The following is a 16,916-nucleotide window of genomic DNA, read 5'->3' as shown; positions in this document are numbered from 1 at the left end:
CACCTTAGACAACACGAGTCTATCATCTATCTATCTATCTATCTTTCATCTGTTGTAATAGGTTTATAATTTTGAATCACCCGGCAACTGATTCATATTCCTTCTCTTCGATAAGTCTCTTGCCCATTAACCGATTTCTTAAGAAAAACAATAAGTCTCTGAATGTGCAATTGAGCATTAACACTGATAAGAATGCAACATTATTCTATGCATTTTCTTATCACTTTCTGGGGGGTCTACAAATACTAAGACATTCAGTGACGATGAGGACTCAAAGCAGTAAACAACTTTTATGGCTTGAAAATGCATTTCAGCATCCGTTGCATTTGCAAAAACAATTTTAACTGATTAGGAAATTTTTCTCAGACAGAATTTTAGGGTAACAAGAGCTATAAATATTTCTTAAAGAAAATAGTTTCTAATCTACTTTAATTAAATTTAATTAATATTAAAAAGAGATTGTTTCTGATAGACAGTCCCTTTCGTTGCTAAGGTCTCATTAGTTTTATAATCAATATAAGATAGTGTGTGGGAACTACATTTTTAAAATGACTAAAACCGAGCCACAAATGCTCTTGAAATTCCAAATGTAATGAATTCGAAAATGCTCGAACACATCCCTCTTGGAAACAAAAACAAGACCTGAAACCTATGTTCAGTTTGGAGAAGAGATTGAAAAATTGACCTTTCTATGCCCAAGAAGCAGGCCAAAACGAGAGTGGAAAATTCCCAAATGATAAGGAAAACCCCAAGCGGAAAGAAATGCTGAAAGATGTTCCCATTCACGATTCCATGGAAAATTCGAGGTATCTACTGGTGTGGGATCTCTTTGGTAGAGTATTTGTGGTATGTGTTGTATGTATCTTTCCACATTCGATTTGCGACAGTCTCTCAGAGTCTTTTGCTGGGCGGTCCAACAAACCCATTAAATATGCCGTCGTTTTGTAAACAGAATTGCTGTGCAACTCAAACAGATTACAGATAAGAGATTTTACTCGGCAAGTAAACAAGAAATGCACTTCATATTTAGGTTTATTTCGGAGTATATTTATTAGCACTGTGTTTCGTGATTTATTATTATTATTATTATTATTTTCCATGATTTGTAAGATTTAGGTTTTCATTTTTCTGGTTTAGCTAATTGCATTTGCATTTGGTGTTTGTTTTAATTTTAAATTTATTTTTGTCATCAATATTAATTGGCTAGAGTAGCTGTAATTGCTTAGGTGATAGTTCTATCTTTTCTTTGTATTTTGTTTTTCAAATGATTTTAAAAGATATAGTTTTAAGCCAATCTATTTTTTGAAATTTATTGGGATGGGATAGCTATTTTCCGTATTAAAGTAGTAATAATATATGGCAACACAGACTCATGCACACAAATTATATAGAACTGAAAATGATATATAAACTGATAGGATTTAAAAATTTAAAGAAAAATGTACAAAAACGTTTGAGTTTATTCTGAAACTAATAAGGATTTGGTAACGATTGATTTCTCTTAAAGTTTTCTCAAGAAAAAAAGATAGAAAGTAATCTATTTTAAGGTTGAAAAACAAAGTTTATGGAATATTTCTAAAGATAAAAATGGGGTTTGGAAAAAACGCTGGGATGGATCAACCTCTGAATCTCCTTTTGATAAAGCCACAAAACCGAGCCAACTTTGCTTGCAAACGGTCAACTTAAAACAAGTAATTCGAAAATGTTTTAAAAAACCTACAAGCGAACTGAATTATGTTTGAATATCTAATGGGTAATATTTAATAATTTCTCTTGATTTAAGGCATTTGCGGGATTTCAAATGGTTTCAACGTATTCGTGGCAGGGGTTTTTCTCGGGATTTTCTGAATTGGCCTGAAAGCTGACATTATCTGGCTAAATCCCTGATCGGATGTTATATATATCGAAAGATCCCCCGCTCGGTTTTCTTATGGTTGGGACGGTTTTTCGCAATGAAAAAGGCACGAATGTGTTCTGTAGGTGTTTTACATTTCGTTTTTTTATATTTTGTTTGGTTTTTATGCGACTGGACCCCTACTCTTTGAGAATTTCGGGGCAAACCAGCTCAAATACTTTTATCATATTATTAATTTGATTTAAATATATACGAATTTTTAAACTGGTTTTGATTGTTAGTTATTTTTTTGGTTTTTTTTTCTTAAGTTTGCTTTAAAAATGGTGTAAAAAACGCTTACAAACAATTACCCAAAAATAAACTTGAACTGAAAAACATTTTCAAAAAAATAACAATTATCTTGAAATGCTTTTGGGTGAGCACTGCACGCGTACCATGTTATTCCGGTTTTCTTTATAAATTTATTCAAAACACTCCCCAAATTCTTATTTTACGGAAGTGTGAATAAAAAATTATAAAAACCAGAATTTTGGTCGCGTGCAGCGTCATCAATTTGCATTTAATTTTTTGCTCAAGTGTTTTGATTTTATTTCTCTCGCTGTTTCCGATTTAATTTCAATCAAATTTTTGTGAAATTTAAACTGATTAAGCTGGTAATGGAAAAATAGAGAATTATTTTTGTTCTTTCGGGAATTTTTGAAATATGAAAGGGCGCCATAGAAATCAATAGTGGTTTTAAATCACTTTAAAAAGTACCCAAAAGTAATCATTAATTCTGTAAATTAAGTTACTTTTAGACACAATTTTTAAGTGATTGAAAGTCACTGGTAATTATAAATCACTTTAAATAATTGAGTCCAGAAGTACATATTTCACATACTAGTATTCAATATTTTAACACTTGGTTAAAATATTTCTCTTCTTACTTTTAGACTCTTTAAGTTAAATTAAATTCCCTATTGATTACTTTGCCTTTCCTGAATTTAAATTTGAAAAAAAATGCAGCTTGAATCGATTTCAATTCCACAATTTAATAGAAATCAAAACGGTAAACAAACAAGAATTATTCGTTATTAAGGATGTTATCATTTTGTTTTTTTTTTCGTAAGTTATAACGGTTGATTTTGTTTTCTTTTCGTTGGTGGCACTGTTTAGAGGCGAGCTTTTCAAAAGCTATATTAAGGACTTGCGACGAGACGAGTGGAGACACATGCGGTGATTATGCGCTGCCGGCCGCCTGAACCCGAGGACACACACCGGAATGGTGTCCACCTTGGCCACGGCCGGGGTCTTAAAGTCAAATAGAGACAGATTGATAGAGAGAAAGAGAGTATTCATATATTCGTATGTTTGATAATTCTTCGGGGGTGCCACAGAAATCGGCATAGCATTTGAAATCAATTAAAAGGAAGTCCAAATTTAATTCGATTTCAAATCACAAACGATTTCTGTGGCAGCCCTGATTATATGCTAATTGTTTATAATGAAAACAAGGACTAGTTGCTACAATTTGGTTTTCCTTAATAAATCAAAGTTGGGTAAGACAGTATTGTGGCCATCACCGGTTTGGGGTCAGAGTTTAAACCCATCGGGGCGTTGGAAGTTTGGTAAGAAAGATAGGTAAAGGGATAGGTAAACGTATGCCGTTTTATTGCAACATTTAGAAATTATAAGATACACATAAAACTATACTACACACAACACAAAACAAATTAAAATTATGAAATACAAATACTAAGGTTCTTGCTACACAAGTAAACTATTTATACAAAAGCTTAAAAACAAAACACGATAAACAAAAGAAAAAGGTACACAGTCACGCATTTAACGCAGTCATACTCACATACTTGGCTAACGAATAGATGTCGCTCTTGAAACTTGATTTGCTCTCGGCTGCTTCAACAAATGGTTTTTTGGGTGGACTTTTTGCATTGATTTGGTGTAACCGAACACACACATACACTTCCTTGTTTAGCTTCTCTACTTAAGTACTTAAATGACTTTCAGGCATATATAGCATACACAGTACAATACTTTAGCGTTAATTTTAAGGGGGCTGGGTTGGTGGATAGTACAGTTCATAGATGTCTTGACAAATACAATGCAATTGCTGTTACACATATACGTATATCTAGAATTGAATATTATCTCGAATATTACACAGATTAATAATTAGAAAAAACACAAGACTTTGCCTTAAACGTTATTACATTGTTATATTGTATTATTTATCATTCTTTATCCATTATTTTAATTTGAAGTAGCTGTTATGCTCCTCAAGTCTGTTCCAGCGAATTCCTTAAGTGTCCTACGACTCATTTCGTTTGCATTCACTCAATTCTCAATTCAAAATGGTTCTTTTTTGGTTTTTGATTGGTTTTTAAAAAAGAATTCTCTTAGTATTTTTATCTTTTATGGTTTTGTTTTTAAATTAATCATAAAAATCAGTCAGTCCAACTCCTTTTTTGTTTGTTGTTGTCTAGTTACTTAGCTTCTTCTTTTGGTTGTGAGTTCTGGGTTTTATGTTGGGGGATTTTTCAGAGTTCTGCCATCGGTTGGATTTTGGAGTTCGGGGTCACTGCTAACCGAGATCTACTCGTACTCTATCGCTCCTCCTAACCTTCTACCACTTCTGCTGCCTTTCAAATTCTTTCTTGTTTTTTTTTTCTTTAGAATAATTTACGTCTAGAGATGCTATTTAGGTTTCGATAGGTTAAAATGTAGTACGTATGTATAATAGATGTGTGTGTTTGTGTGTTGTACAAATAATTTATATATTACCATTACATATGAATATAAATATATATATTTATAATATAACCGATAGATATATGCTTCGTGTTCGTATGCATAGACTACATATATACTGCGTATGCTTTTGGTTTTTGGCTACTTTTTTTTGATGCTCTTATCAACTAGGAATTCAACTACTACTTCTTTTTGGCCGCCTTTTTCTCGGCCTTGCGTATGGCCTTTTCGCGTTCGCGACGCTCTCGCTCCATGTCCTTGCGCTCCTTCTCGATGTTCGCCTTTAGATCCTTCAGGCGCTTCTTCAGTCGGTGCTTATCGTCACCACACACGCCCAGCGTCTTAAAGTCCTTGGAGTCGAGGGTGAGCAGTGCACCGCCCTCGACGTTGTGCTCCTTGAAGACGGGAATGTAGCGCTCCAGCTCGATGCCCATCAGCCAGTGGCCAACCTTTAAGCATTACAGAATTGGGGATATTGTTAGTTATTGTAATTGGATTTGGGATTTTGTAGCACTCACCTGATCCTTGGTCCATTCATGGACAGGACCGCCCTTGTAATTGTATCCGGCGGCAGCTGCCTTGCGATCGGAGAAACTCGAACTGGAACCGGACAAGTCCAGGGTGCGGCTGGGCGAGTAGCCGGGCGAGGAGCATCCGGAGGACATGCTGGTGGGTGAGGGTGGGCCAGTGGTGTGGGCGGACGGCTGTTGCTGCTGCTGGTGGAGATGCTGCTGCTGCCAGGGCACTGTGCCGGGCGGGGAGAGTGATTGGGGAACGACTTGTTTAACTTTGGATTCGATTCGAAGGATTAAGGAGCAATTTTCGTTGTTAGTTTCGCAGAAATATAGATAGAGAGAGAGGAGAGAAGGAGTAAAAAGTCGATGGTTAGTAAGATCGCTGAGGCAGAGTACATGGGTTCGGTTAGACATTCATTAGAGATATATATATAATTATATATGGGGGCAATGCGGGTGGCAATGTAAACGTATAACGCTCAGTGAGAACTCTCAAAACCTTGGCATTAATAGATATATATATATATAAATGGTTATAACAGAATAATATGTTTCGATTAGTTTTTTGGCTTTTCAAACAGATAAACATATGTACAGTTCTGTGGAAGTGTGGAGTGATGAGATGATTATGATATTTGGCAATGATTAAACTTCTGTCAATTCTACTGGGGTTAGTCTACGGCCTGATCTGGCTAGAGGGAGAGAGAGAATCGGAGGATTGTGCTGGCTGGAGGTGGATTGATTTGGTTGGTCATAGTTCACCTTTGGGCTGGGCTTCATTCACCGCCTGGCGGATCTCATTGATCAGTGTCTTGCAATTGATGGCCGCTGCACTCTGGCTCTTGTTGATCTCCGTGTAATCATCGCTGGAATGTCGCGAGGATCCATCGCCGAGTCGCCTGCAAAAAGTTCAAAGCAATCGTATAACAGAGTGCTTAACTTTTCTTATTCCTAACTTCAGACTGTTTTCTTTTCATTGAAGTATGAATTATTTTTCAATCTTTAACACAGGTTAATTCTACGTTAAGAGTAGCTTTTAACCCTGTATTATAAAAAAATTAAAACTTTTAAAAGAAAATAAAAAAAATATATATATTTTTCCTTATAAAAGATCACTAAAATTAAACTATTGGCAGAACTGGCAGTGACACCCACCTCTCGCGATCGGACAGAGCCTGATTGAGTTGATCCGTGAAGCTGGAGCCGGGCAATGGAACCTTGCTGCCATTGGGTGCCACTCGTCGTCGACTTGGATACATCCAGCTCTCCGCCGGCTCGTTCTCCGAGAGCTTGTCGTTGCTGCCCAGTATGGAGTCATACGAACTGTTGAGATCACGATTACTGCTGCTGGCCGGACCAGTTCCAAAGGTTGTCATGCTGCCGCGATGGAAGTCGTTCAGTCCATTGTTATCCGCCGGCGAACCCAAGGCGTTCTTGAAGATGCCCGGAATGCTGCTCTGTTGTGACTGTTGCAGCTGCTGTAGCTGCTGCTGCTGCTGTTGTTGCTGCTGCTGCTGCTGCTGCTGTTGCTTGCTGGGATCCTTGTGGACCTGAGCGTACAGCTGATTGATCTGTGCCTCACGTGCCGTCGATTGATTGGAAGAACTGGACGAGGCGGAGGATGTGGAGTTCAACAGAATGGCTGTGGTGGTGCCCAGATGGCCGTTGGAGGAGGGCGGCGTGCTTACAACCGCTGCTGGCGGTGGATGATGCTGCAGCAGATTGTTAACATTGGCCAGCAGATGCGAGTTGGCGTTGGACAGGCTGATGATGTCGTGGGTGGAGGAGCTAGAGGCACCGCCTGCCAGATTCAGGGCCGAACCCTCGCCCGCCTCCACGCCTCTGTCCCCATCCTCGTCGTCGTCCGTATCGTCCAGGGTGCAGTCCGAGCTGCGACTGTTGCTCCTGCTGCGCTTCAGATTCAGGTTGCCGTTCGAAAGCTGGCCGAGATCGCTGCTGGCGGCGCCGTTGGAGTTGGAGCTGCAGCCGGTGCCGTTCGCTGAGGGCAATTGGCGATTGGCTAAACCACCACGGGAGGCTTTTGTTTAACATAAAACCGATTTTGTTTTTTTTTTTTTGCAAAGAGTGCGATTTTTTTTGTGTTTTCAAAATTTGAATTTTGAATTTGATTTTTGGTAGAGATTTGGTTGTAGTTGTTGGGCAAAATGAGGGCGCAGCGTGTTGGGCGTGGCGTGGCAGTCACAAATGTACAACGAGCAAAAGGAACGTAATACAAACATGAACGAACGAGAACGAGAACCAGAACGGCACACACACACACACACAGAGAGAGGGAGAGAGCAAATAAAATCGAGAGAAATGGGAAAAGAAAGAGAATAACAATTAGCACAAAAATGACAATGACAATGGGGAGCACAAAAACAAGAGGAGAATATAATATATAGCAAACAAAAGTCGAGGGAGAGCGCAGTGATTGAAGCTTTAGCTTTAGCCCGAGGTGCAGTTCAAAAGGCGCAAAGTGAACAAAACCAAAACAAACAAACACCTTTTTTTGTAAAAATAAACGACTGTCAAAATTTAAAGATATATATTTTTGAGTTTAAAATGTTAACTGTTTCTAGTTTAATAAATGCTCATTATAGCCTTGCAGGGTATATAAATTTTAGACAGAAGCTTGTTACTCAGCGAAGGAATCATTTTCGACCCTATAAACCATATGTATTCTTGATCAGAATCAATAGCAGAATCGATCTAGACATGTCTGGGAGAAATTTAAATTTTTGGACATTTTTTAGAAATTTGAAAATTTGATAAGGGGATACATCGTTAAAATTGTCAAAAATTTACAAAAAATGGAATTTTTAAAATTCAAAATCTAAGTATACAGATTTGTTGGCGCTATAAAAATTAGAACAGCATAGGTTTTTGAATTGAAATTAACGCATTTTTGGCCTTATTATGATGTTTGAAAAACACTGATTATTTAAAAAATTTCCTGTTTTTATACCATTTTGCAGGTTATTATATTTTTAGTCAGAATCTTTTAGCAGCATCAACAAACGCGGTACGCAGATTTGTTAGCGCTTTAAAAACTAGCTCAAAACAGCTTTCCGAATTGAAATTTATGCATTTTTAGCTCAGTTATGAAGTTTGAAAAACACTGATTATTTTAAAAATTGTCTGTTTTTATACCTTTTTTTTAGGGTATTAGTATTAATCAGAAGCTTTTAAAACAATGAAGGAATCATTTCCGACCCTATAAATCATATATATTCTTGATCAGCACGAACAGCGGAATCGATCTAGCCATGTCTTGCAGAAAAACAAATTTTTTAATATTTTTTCAAAATTGCAAAAAAAGATAAGGGGTTAAAATTGTCAAAATGTGGCAAAAAATTGAATTTTTTAAATTGAAGAACTGAGTATGCAGAATTGTTGGCGCTAGAAAAATTAGCACAGAACAGCTTTTCGAATTGAAATTAACGCATTTTTGGCTTAATTATGATGTTTGAAAAACACTGATTATTTAAAAATATTGACTGTTTTTATGCCATTTTGCAGGTTATTAAAATTTTAGTCAGAATCTCTTAGCAGCATCAACAAACGCGGTATGCAGATTTGTTAGCGCTTTAAAAACTAACACAGAACTGCTTTCCGAATTGAAATTTATGCATTTTTGGCCCAGTTATGAAGTTTGAAAAACACTGATTATTTAAAAAAAAAATCCAGTTTTTATACCTTTTTGCAGGGTATTTGTATTAATCAAAAGCTAATAACACAATGAAGGAATCATTTCCGACCCTATAAATCATATATATTCTTGATCAGAATTAACTGCAGAATCAATCTAGACATGTCTGCGAACTAACTTTTTTACATTTTTTTTCCGAAATTTTAAAATTGTACATCGTTAAAATTTAAAAAAATTGACAAAAAATTAAATTTTTTAGAATTTAGAATTCAGTATGCAGATTTATCAAGGTAATAAAAACTAACATAGAAACGCTTTCCGAATTTAAATTAATGCATTTTTGGCCGAGTTATGAGTTTTCCAAAATTTTGATTTCTCGAAAAAAAAGTGTCATAGTAAAATATCGATCGATTTCCGATTTGATCCTCTAGTTCGATTATAAACTTTAAGGCTTACCCAAAATAGCTTCCTTTCTTGTATTATAACTATATAAATAACTAAATTCATCAATATATCCGCTAATTCCTTTTTAAAATTTCATAAATGGTTTCATAAAAAACTCAATAAATTGTAATGTAAATGTGCTTGAATGCAAATTCTAATAACTACATGAAATATTGAAATGTTGCTGTTTGATTAATGGAAACTGTAATATTTAATTTAAATGTTCACCTAATTAAATCTTTTGATACTTGTTTTCTTTAAATTTTGACAGTCGCAGTCTCAAAGATAAGCGAAAAATTATGTGATTCAGTAGGATTCAGTAAGAAAGATTGTTTTTAAGGACTCACCCAGATCGATTTTCGTCTTATTCACCGAGTTATCCAGCAGCTCGTGCTGCGGCACAGCCGCATCCAGTTCATCCTTAACAGGAACCTTGCGCTCCACGGTGGCGGTCTTAACGCCATCGCCATCGGGCGATAGATCCGAGATCTCGGTATCCGATAGTTCCGTTTCCAGTTTATGGAAGAGCGGCTTTGGTGGCGTCTTCCGCATCATTTGGGGCGTTAGCTTCAAGGTGGCACTATCGTAGGGCAGACCGACAGGGAAACCAGCCTTGCGCTGTGTCTCCTGCAGCTCGTGCTCCAGATTGATGACCCGATCCTTGAGCTTCTTCACCAGCGCATTGTACTCGGTGTCCTTCTCCTGGAGCAGCTGCTGATAGAACTCCTCGCGATGGCACATGTCCAGCTCCCGTTGCTGGTATTCGCGCACCAATCGCTTGGCCTTGTTGTACTTCTTGTCCAGTGCCATATATTGGCCCTGGGACTGTTGCAACATATTCTGGAGATTGGCTGCCTCCTTGCGGATGTTGCCGAGCTCCCGCTCACTCTGACGGAGCCGCTCGCTGAGCAGCTCATTCTCATTGCCCGTTGTCTCGAGCTTGACCAGCTGGGAGAAGGTTTAAAAGAATATATTAATAAACAATACCAATATATTACGTAAAATGTTGTGCAATCAATGGATGATGAGATGATTGTTTATTCAAATAATAAAAGGTAAACCAAAAACAAAAAAGAAAACAAACCTTTCGTTTAAGATTTTGTATAATCTCTTCCTTGACAAGGCAACCCATTTCGCTCTGGGAAATAATTTCAAAGAAATAATAATAATAAGTAAAAAGGGTAAATAAATAAACTGAAACAAGAAAAACATACTAGCTAAATATAAAAAAATAATTTAGTTAGTTCACTCTCTAGGTAACGTTATTAAACTCAAGACTTTACTTTAAAACTCAATCAAAAGTGTTTCGAAAATGTGCTCTACTTTTTGTTTTTTTAGTATCTAAAATTTCGATTTTCAATGATGTATATTTTCAAAACCAATTACCGCTTTGTGCTGCATTTCAAATATTATCAAAATTCAGCAAAAAAGGAGAGAGAAGAGAGAACACACAAGAACACACACAAGAGTTAAGAGCACGGTCGCATTAGGGGGATTCCTGTCCAAGGATGCCTTACCTCCTGTAGCAGCCGCTTAAGCGACTCTACCTCCTGCGAATGTGTGGCCTCCACCTCCATGGGATGTTCCACTTGCACAGGACTCGAGGGTCCCTCGCACACACTCGAATTGGCCGAAACGGGTTGCGTAGAGTCCTCCGAATAGTCGAGAGTACGTCGCAGATACTCCTCTTGTTGGCTAAACAATTATAATAATCATTAATTATTGATATTTGATTAATGTTCCAAGACTAACTAACCGCTTCAAGCGCTCCTCCTTCTCACGATCCGCCTGCAAACTCAGTCGTATGAGCTGGGCTACCTCTGAGTTCTCAGGATCACGTTCGCGTCCAATTTGGAATTTGACTAGACCGGAAGTATTGCGCAGCACAGAAGCTGCATACGCCTGTGTTACACCCACGAGACTCTTGCCGTCTACCTCAATGATCTGATCGTTGACCTAATGATAAAAGAAACCTTATTAATATCACTCATTCAAACTTTATCGTAATAAATTCCTTACCTGAATCCGTCCGTCTCTGGCTGCTGCTCCGTTATCGGTGATTGTTTTCACAAATATTCCCAATTTCTCTAGGCCAGCATCGGCACCAACGCCCATACCAATTATACTGAGACCCAAACCTTCCGGACCCTTCATCAATTCAACGGGGAAGACATGCATCTTCTCCACACGCTTCTCAAGCTCATATTCCGCCGAAGCGGCCACAGGATCAACATCTTCATTCCGGCGATCGTAGTCATTAACAGAGAATGTTGAGTATACGTGGATCGGACCGGAGCTGAAGCGTACTTTGGGATTTTTGCGTACAGTAATGGGCGGATAGGAGCAATCGTCGTCGTCAAAGTCTAGGAGACCTTTAAATAAGATAAACCATATCATTATTTACTATATATTGGGGAATGTGAGGCTAAAAACTCACCAGGCACTTCCATCCAAAAGTTGCCATCTTCAAAGTAATGCACTCCCGCCTCGACAAGTACCTCCTTGCTTCTCACCGGCGGATATTCCGGTATATAGTACTGACTATCGTCTAGTTCAGTCACTCCAGTACTTAAAACAGTCGAATTTGTGGCTTGTTCGGCATCGGCCAGAGAGTATGTGGAATTGTGTTTGCTGGAGATGATGCTATCGTCAATGGTTGTCGTCTGATTGAGTGTGGCATCCGATTGTGTGGATTCTACGGACACAATAGACTCATGCAGCGATTCTCCGCCACCGCCTGTTACATAAGTTTGGTTTAGATCGGAATGTTTAACCTGGAAATCGTAGCCGTTCTCGAGTTCTTCGCGTTGCTGAATTGTCACAGAACTGGCTGAGGTGATAAGCAGATTCTCTAAACTGCGTTTGGGAGCCTGTAGGAAAAGAAAACATCAAAGGTTATTATAGATTCATTAAATATTTAGTAAATTGAAGAGCTTTTACCCACCTCAAGGACATCCCTTAACCACTCGGGCTCGTCGTCGTCGTGCCTTGTGGTGGCTGTGGTGGCCGTTGAAGGTGTTGTGGTCGTGGTCTCCGTCTCAGTGCTATCGGCCTTGACAAATGTGGCATTCAGAGCTGTGGATGTGGTGGCTGGACTGTAGCCTATAATGTCCACGGCTTCAACGTCATCCGAGTCCCCATCACCGTCACCATTGGCATCGAACTCGCCGCGGGCGTGGTTTTCCTCGTTCTCGTTCTCGTCCTCGTCCTCGTCCCGATGGAACTTCTCCGGATACTCTTCGTCCTCGCCCTCGTCCTCGTCCTCCTCCTCCTCTTGACAATGGCAGGGACAGCTGCAATATGAATGTCGCGTTGCTCCCCGTTGGCTCCTGATTGCGCTGCCAATTGGCCAGAGGACGACTGAGGTGGCAAATCCTCAATGAGATTCTTGGTGCTGGTCGGTGATGTTGTTGCTGCGGCAACAACAACGGCAGCAACGGCGGCGTTCAGTATTTGCTCGACTTCCTTGGCCTGTTCGTCCGACAGCAGCGACTGTTGTCTGTGTGGGAATAGAAAAATTACGTAAAAAGTTTTTAAAAAATGCGCTAACTCGACGTTGCTCCTTGGGGTGCGGGTACGAGGACCAACCTGATTTTGTTTTCCAAAATGCTACGCAGAGACACAGGATGCAGGATGCACAGGGGACAGGACACAAGAAGCGCAACAAGAACAATAACAACAACAGGCATTTTACGAGTTACGATAAATATATATAGAAATAAATGAAAGTAAAAAAATAGAATGAGAAAAGAATGCTAAAAAATAACATCATGCAAATGGAAATGCAAATCATATTTTAAATAATTTAAATACGTACAATACATACAATTTCGTGACGCGCTTAAAGATTTATAAGCTGAGCATATTAATGTAAATAAAATTAAAGTGCATAAAATAACAGTAATTAAGTGGAGAGAGTGAGAGTCACAGCAGGAGTGGCACTCGCAGGCGTCGACATGAGTGTGCAATTAAAATGTAATGCAGTTTTAATTTACACTACATTCCCGACTACATATATCCAATGGCATTGCCAGAGATTTTCCATTTCGATATCGTCAATCTTAAATTGGGTTTTAATTTGTGGCCGCATTTCGGCAAACCATTTCGATTGATTGATTTTTATAGGTATTTTGGTAGAGGAATTTTTGAAATAAGTTTTTGTAAATATTTACACATCGATCTTCTACTATATGAACCTTTTTATATTATTAAAGTTTCAATATTAAAGTTCTAGTAAAACAAAGTCATGAATAATTCTTTTAGAATGTTAAATTACACTTTTTTATATTAATCAGAAATTAAACACGCTTTTGTTTTAAAAAAGAACAATCAAAGTTCTTGTAGAAAAAGATTGTATTAACCCTTAATTAGGATGAATTATTATTCTATGCAAATTATTTAAGCTTTTATTAAGGACAATACGTCATTATTAAAACCTGAAAAAATATATGTTAAAATCACCCATTCTTTTCTTTTTTTGTTTCATAAAATACCTCAGAACAAGTCACTCTTTAATTTATAATAATAATAATAATAAAGTAAACTTTCAGATGTGAAATGCATTTCAGAGCCGCAAAGTACGCAATGCGAAATTAAACATGCACGCTTACACGAGCACGTAGCTCCCGAGAGCAGGGAAAACCGGAGAAGGAAAATTGAGAGGAAAGGCGGGAAAAGGCGAAGGGTGTAAAGTTATGTCGCATACGCCGTGTTGCACACGCAATGACACCTGAAGTGAGCTGAAGGCAGAGCACAGGCAGTAACACAGGTAGCTCAGGTAGACAGTTGTCACTTGTTTTCTGGGTGCATTTAACGTTTAAGTGTTTGTCACTCTCACTTGTGCGTGACGTCACGTGTAAGGTAAGGATATATACATATATATATATATCTCTCTCTCTGTCAGTGTTTGTTAATTACTGCCAACAATTGCCAGTGAAAACTACAGCGACAGCAATGAGGACGAGCAGGACACAGGGAGAAAATGTCATGGGAAATTTGATTTGTTTTAATCAGAAGTGGGAGAGATTTCAAACCTTATAAAGATATATATATATATATATTATATTATATATTATATTATATATTATATTATATATTATTAGCATCTACAGCCGAGTCGATCTATACCCTGGCAGTTTGCAAGTGAATATAAGGCTTGATTCGGAAATCGTTCACAACGAAGCTTAAAATATTTGCATTCCTTACAACGATATTTTCATATGACAATTTTTTCGAAAAATCGAAATTTAAAAAACCTCATAAATCGGCCAAAAAAGCATTTTTTCAATTCGGAAAGCGTTCTTATGTTAGTTTTTATTAAGTTAGTAAATCTGCGTACTTAGTTTAATAAATTCGATTTAATTTTTCGATTTTTGAAATGTAACATCTTTAAAATGTTCAAATTTCGAAAAATGTGCAAAAATGTATTTGTTGTCAAAATTTTTGTTCCCAAGTTTTTGGTACTCATTAACTAGGATTTTAATGTCGATTCAGAATATATAGGACTTTTGGCAATCGTCAACGTTTTGGACATTTTATGGCGCCAAAAACACTGAAGAAACTTCATTATTTCATTGATATTTACCTATAATTTTATATGATATTTTTTAAACAAATTAAAGTTTAAAAAACTCATAACTTAGCTAAAAATTGATTAATTTCCATTCGGGAAACGCTATCATGCTAATTTTTATCAAGTTAACAAATCTGCATACTCAGTTTAAAATGTAAAAATATTAAAATTTTTGTTGACTTTTGAATATTTTAATGATGTAAAAATTTGGAAAAATTTCGAACAATATATTTTTCTTCCAGACATGCCTAGATCGATTCTGCTATTTATGCTGATTAAGAATATATATAATTTATATGGTCGGAAATGATTCCTTCACACTGTAAAAAGCTTCTGACTATAATTAAAATACCCTGCGTAAGGGAAAACGAATGGGAGTTTTTCTTCAGTGTAGCGCACAACATAGCTAATCATTGAAAATTACACACACAACACACACTCACACACAGTGACAGACTTAGTTGTTGTAAGTGGCTGATTATGTTGTTGATAATGAGAGCCAAGTGGCAGACACTGGAGGCAACAACAAACAACAGTCCGGGCAAAGGCTCAAAGTGGCACTCCTCTTCGCTTGTCCGCTTTTCCACCCTTTCCCCACGCTTTTCACCCCCTCAGGTGGGTACTCCTGTGTGCCATGCATTTAAATTAGTTTTCCCGGGCAGCGCATTTATGTAATTGCAATCGCAATTGGCATTTTCACACGCAGCCCATCAGACTGTAATTAGCTGGGCTCACCAAACAATAAAAAAAAGAGAGAAATAACAACATATGGAACATATTGCCGGCAGCTCTGAAGCCAATTTTCTATTTCTGGTCAATTTCGAGAGTGTCCATTGAAAAACAATTGGCGAATATTGGCGATAATCCCCAAAACGCAATCCTTTAGCGGCGGCAATAAAATGCAATTAAACAATTAGCCAGCGATTTGCCATGAAATCTCTCTCAATATATTGCTCTAAATTGGAACTACTTCTCCCAAAAACAACGAAAAACAATTGAAATTGCCAAAACAGAAAAATGGAAATGGAAAACTTATTCAGGGTCTGGTTGTTAGTGGAAAATGAAAACTTATTTCCAGGGTCTAAAGGGCTAAGCGGCTTAGGGAAATGGATATGGCTAACAGGGCTGCCCTGTAAACTATATTTTAAATATATTTTAAATTGGGAAATAGAAAATAGAAGCATAAAATCCATTGAAGGACAACTTGACAATACTGATAGTTGGCTTTTTCCCTATGTGATGACGATGCCCCGCAGCTTTTTCACACAATGAAAAAAAAAAGAATTAGCATAAAGTTATGATTTTATAATTAAAATAAAAATAACATGCTAACCGTTTTTAATTGCTGCGGGAATGTGGGACACACACACCCATACACACACCTCAGCAGGTCGCCTGAAGCGAAAACGCAGCACAGTTGCATGCATAACCAAAAAATATTACGCATACGCCGCGTGTGACGCTCGTTCGCTCGCTGACGAGAAACAACAACGATGACAAAGTTCCAACGCCGGGAAAATAATTACAAGCAAACTTTAACGATATTTAAATACAACACACACATATGCTGGGTAGGGAAAAATGCGAAAGACAAATGCAATTATGCGGCGGCGGGAATTTTCCGTTTGTCTCGAACAAACAAAGGGCGGGAAAGGAAAAGGAAAAGCCAGGCCAGCACAAAAAGGGAAAGCGCTTTCTGTTGCCTATTTATTGGAGCACAAGTTGATTAGGACAACCGCGCCATATGGAAAATGCCATAAAAGAGGGGGTGTGTGGCGTGTGTTTGTGAGCACAAACAAGGTCAGTCTGCCTGCGCTTATTGTTTCGTCATACATTTTTAATTAATTTAAATAACAACGACGGCCGCAAGGAAACCACAATGCAAATAGCAAAAGCAAAAGCCTTGCCCCACAAAAAAAAAAGAGCGCCAGGATTAAAACACTCACTCAAGAGCTGAGTGGAGCCCGGAAAAACTCTCTTCGTCTCGCTCGTTAGCTTTCTCTCTCTCTCCGGAGTGAACTCGCTTTTTGGCCATGGCCCACAATGACGTCATGTGTTAGCCTTCTTTCCATTGTTGTGATAAATTTAACAGAATTTATGTTTAGTCATTCGAGAGTTTTACAGCAGTCG

The 16,916-nt window shown here is 37.9% G+C and overlaps 1 protein-coding gene across 1 annotated transcript in view; it reads right to left on the bottom strand.

The window, feature by feature from the left end:
- Nucleotides 1–1,025: 1,025 nt before the first annotated feature.
- Spn (protein phosphatase 1 regulatory subunit spinophilin) overlaps nt 1,026–16,916 on the bottom strand; it is a 67,692-nt gene continuing 51,801 nt past the window's right edge. Inside the window, 14 exon segments of the mRNA XM_086829578.1 lie at nt 1,026–5,052; nt 5,122–5,289; nt 5,291–5,349; nt 5,881–6,017; nt 6,274–7,156; nt 9,562–10,162; nt 10,299–10,352; nt 10,732–10,909; nt 10,971–11,170; nt 11,234–11,586; nt 11,652–12,084; nt 12,159–12,488; nt 12,491–12,713; nt 12,803–12,823. Coding sequence (XP_086685704.1) covers nt 4,786–5,052; nt 5,122–5,289; nt 5,291–5,349; nt 5,881–6,017; nt 6,274–7,156; nt 9,562–10,162; nt 10,299–10,352; nt 10,732–10,909; nt 10,971–11,170; nt 11,234–11,586; nt 11,652–12,084; nt 12,159–12,488; nt 12,491–12,713; nt 12,803–12,823 — 3,907 coding nt within the window. The 3' untranslated portion in view covers nt 1,026–4,785.

Source organism: Drosophila serrata, unplaced genomic scaffold, assembly GCF_035046125.1.
Source record: "Drosophila serrata isolate PLE 108 unplaced genomic scaffold, ASM3504612v1 contig_217, whole genome shotgun sequence".
NCBI classification, from domain to species: domain Eukaryota; kingdom Metazoa; phylum Arthropoda; class Insecta; order Diptera; family Drosophilidae; genus Drosophila; species Drosophila serrata.
This window is presented reverse-complemented; position numbering and strand designations above follow the sequence as displayed.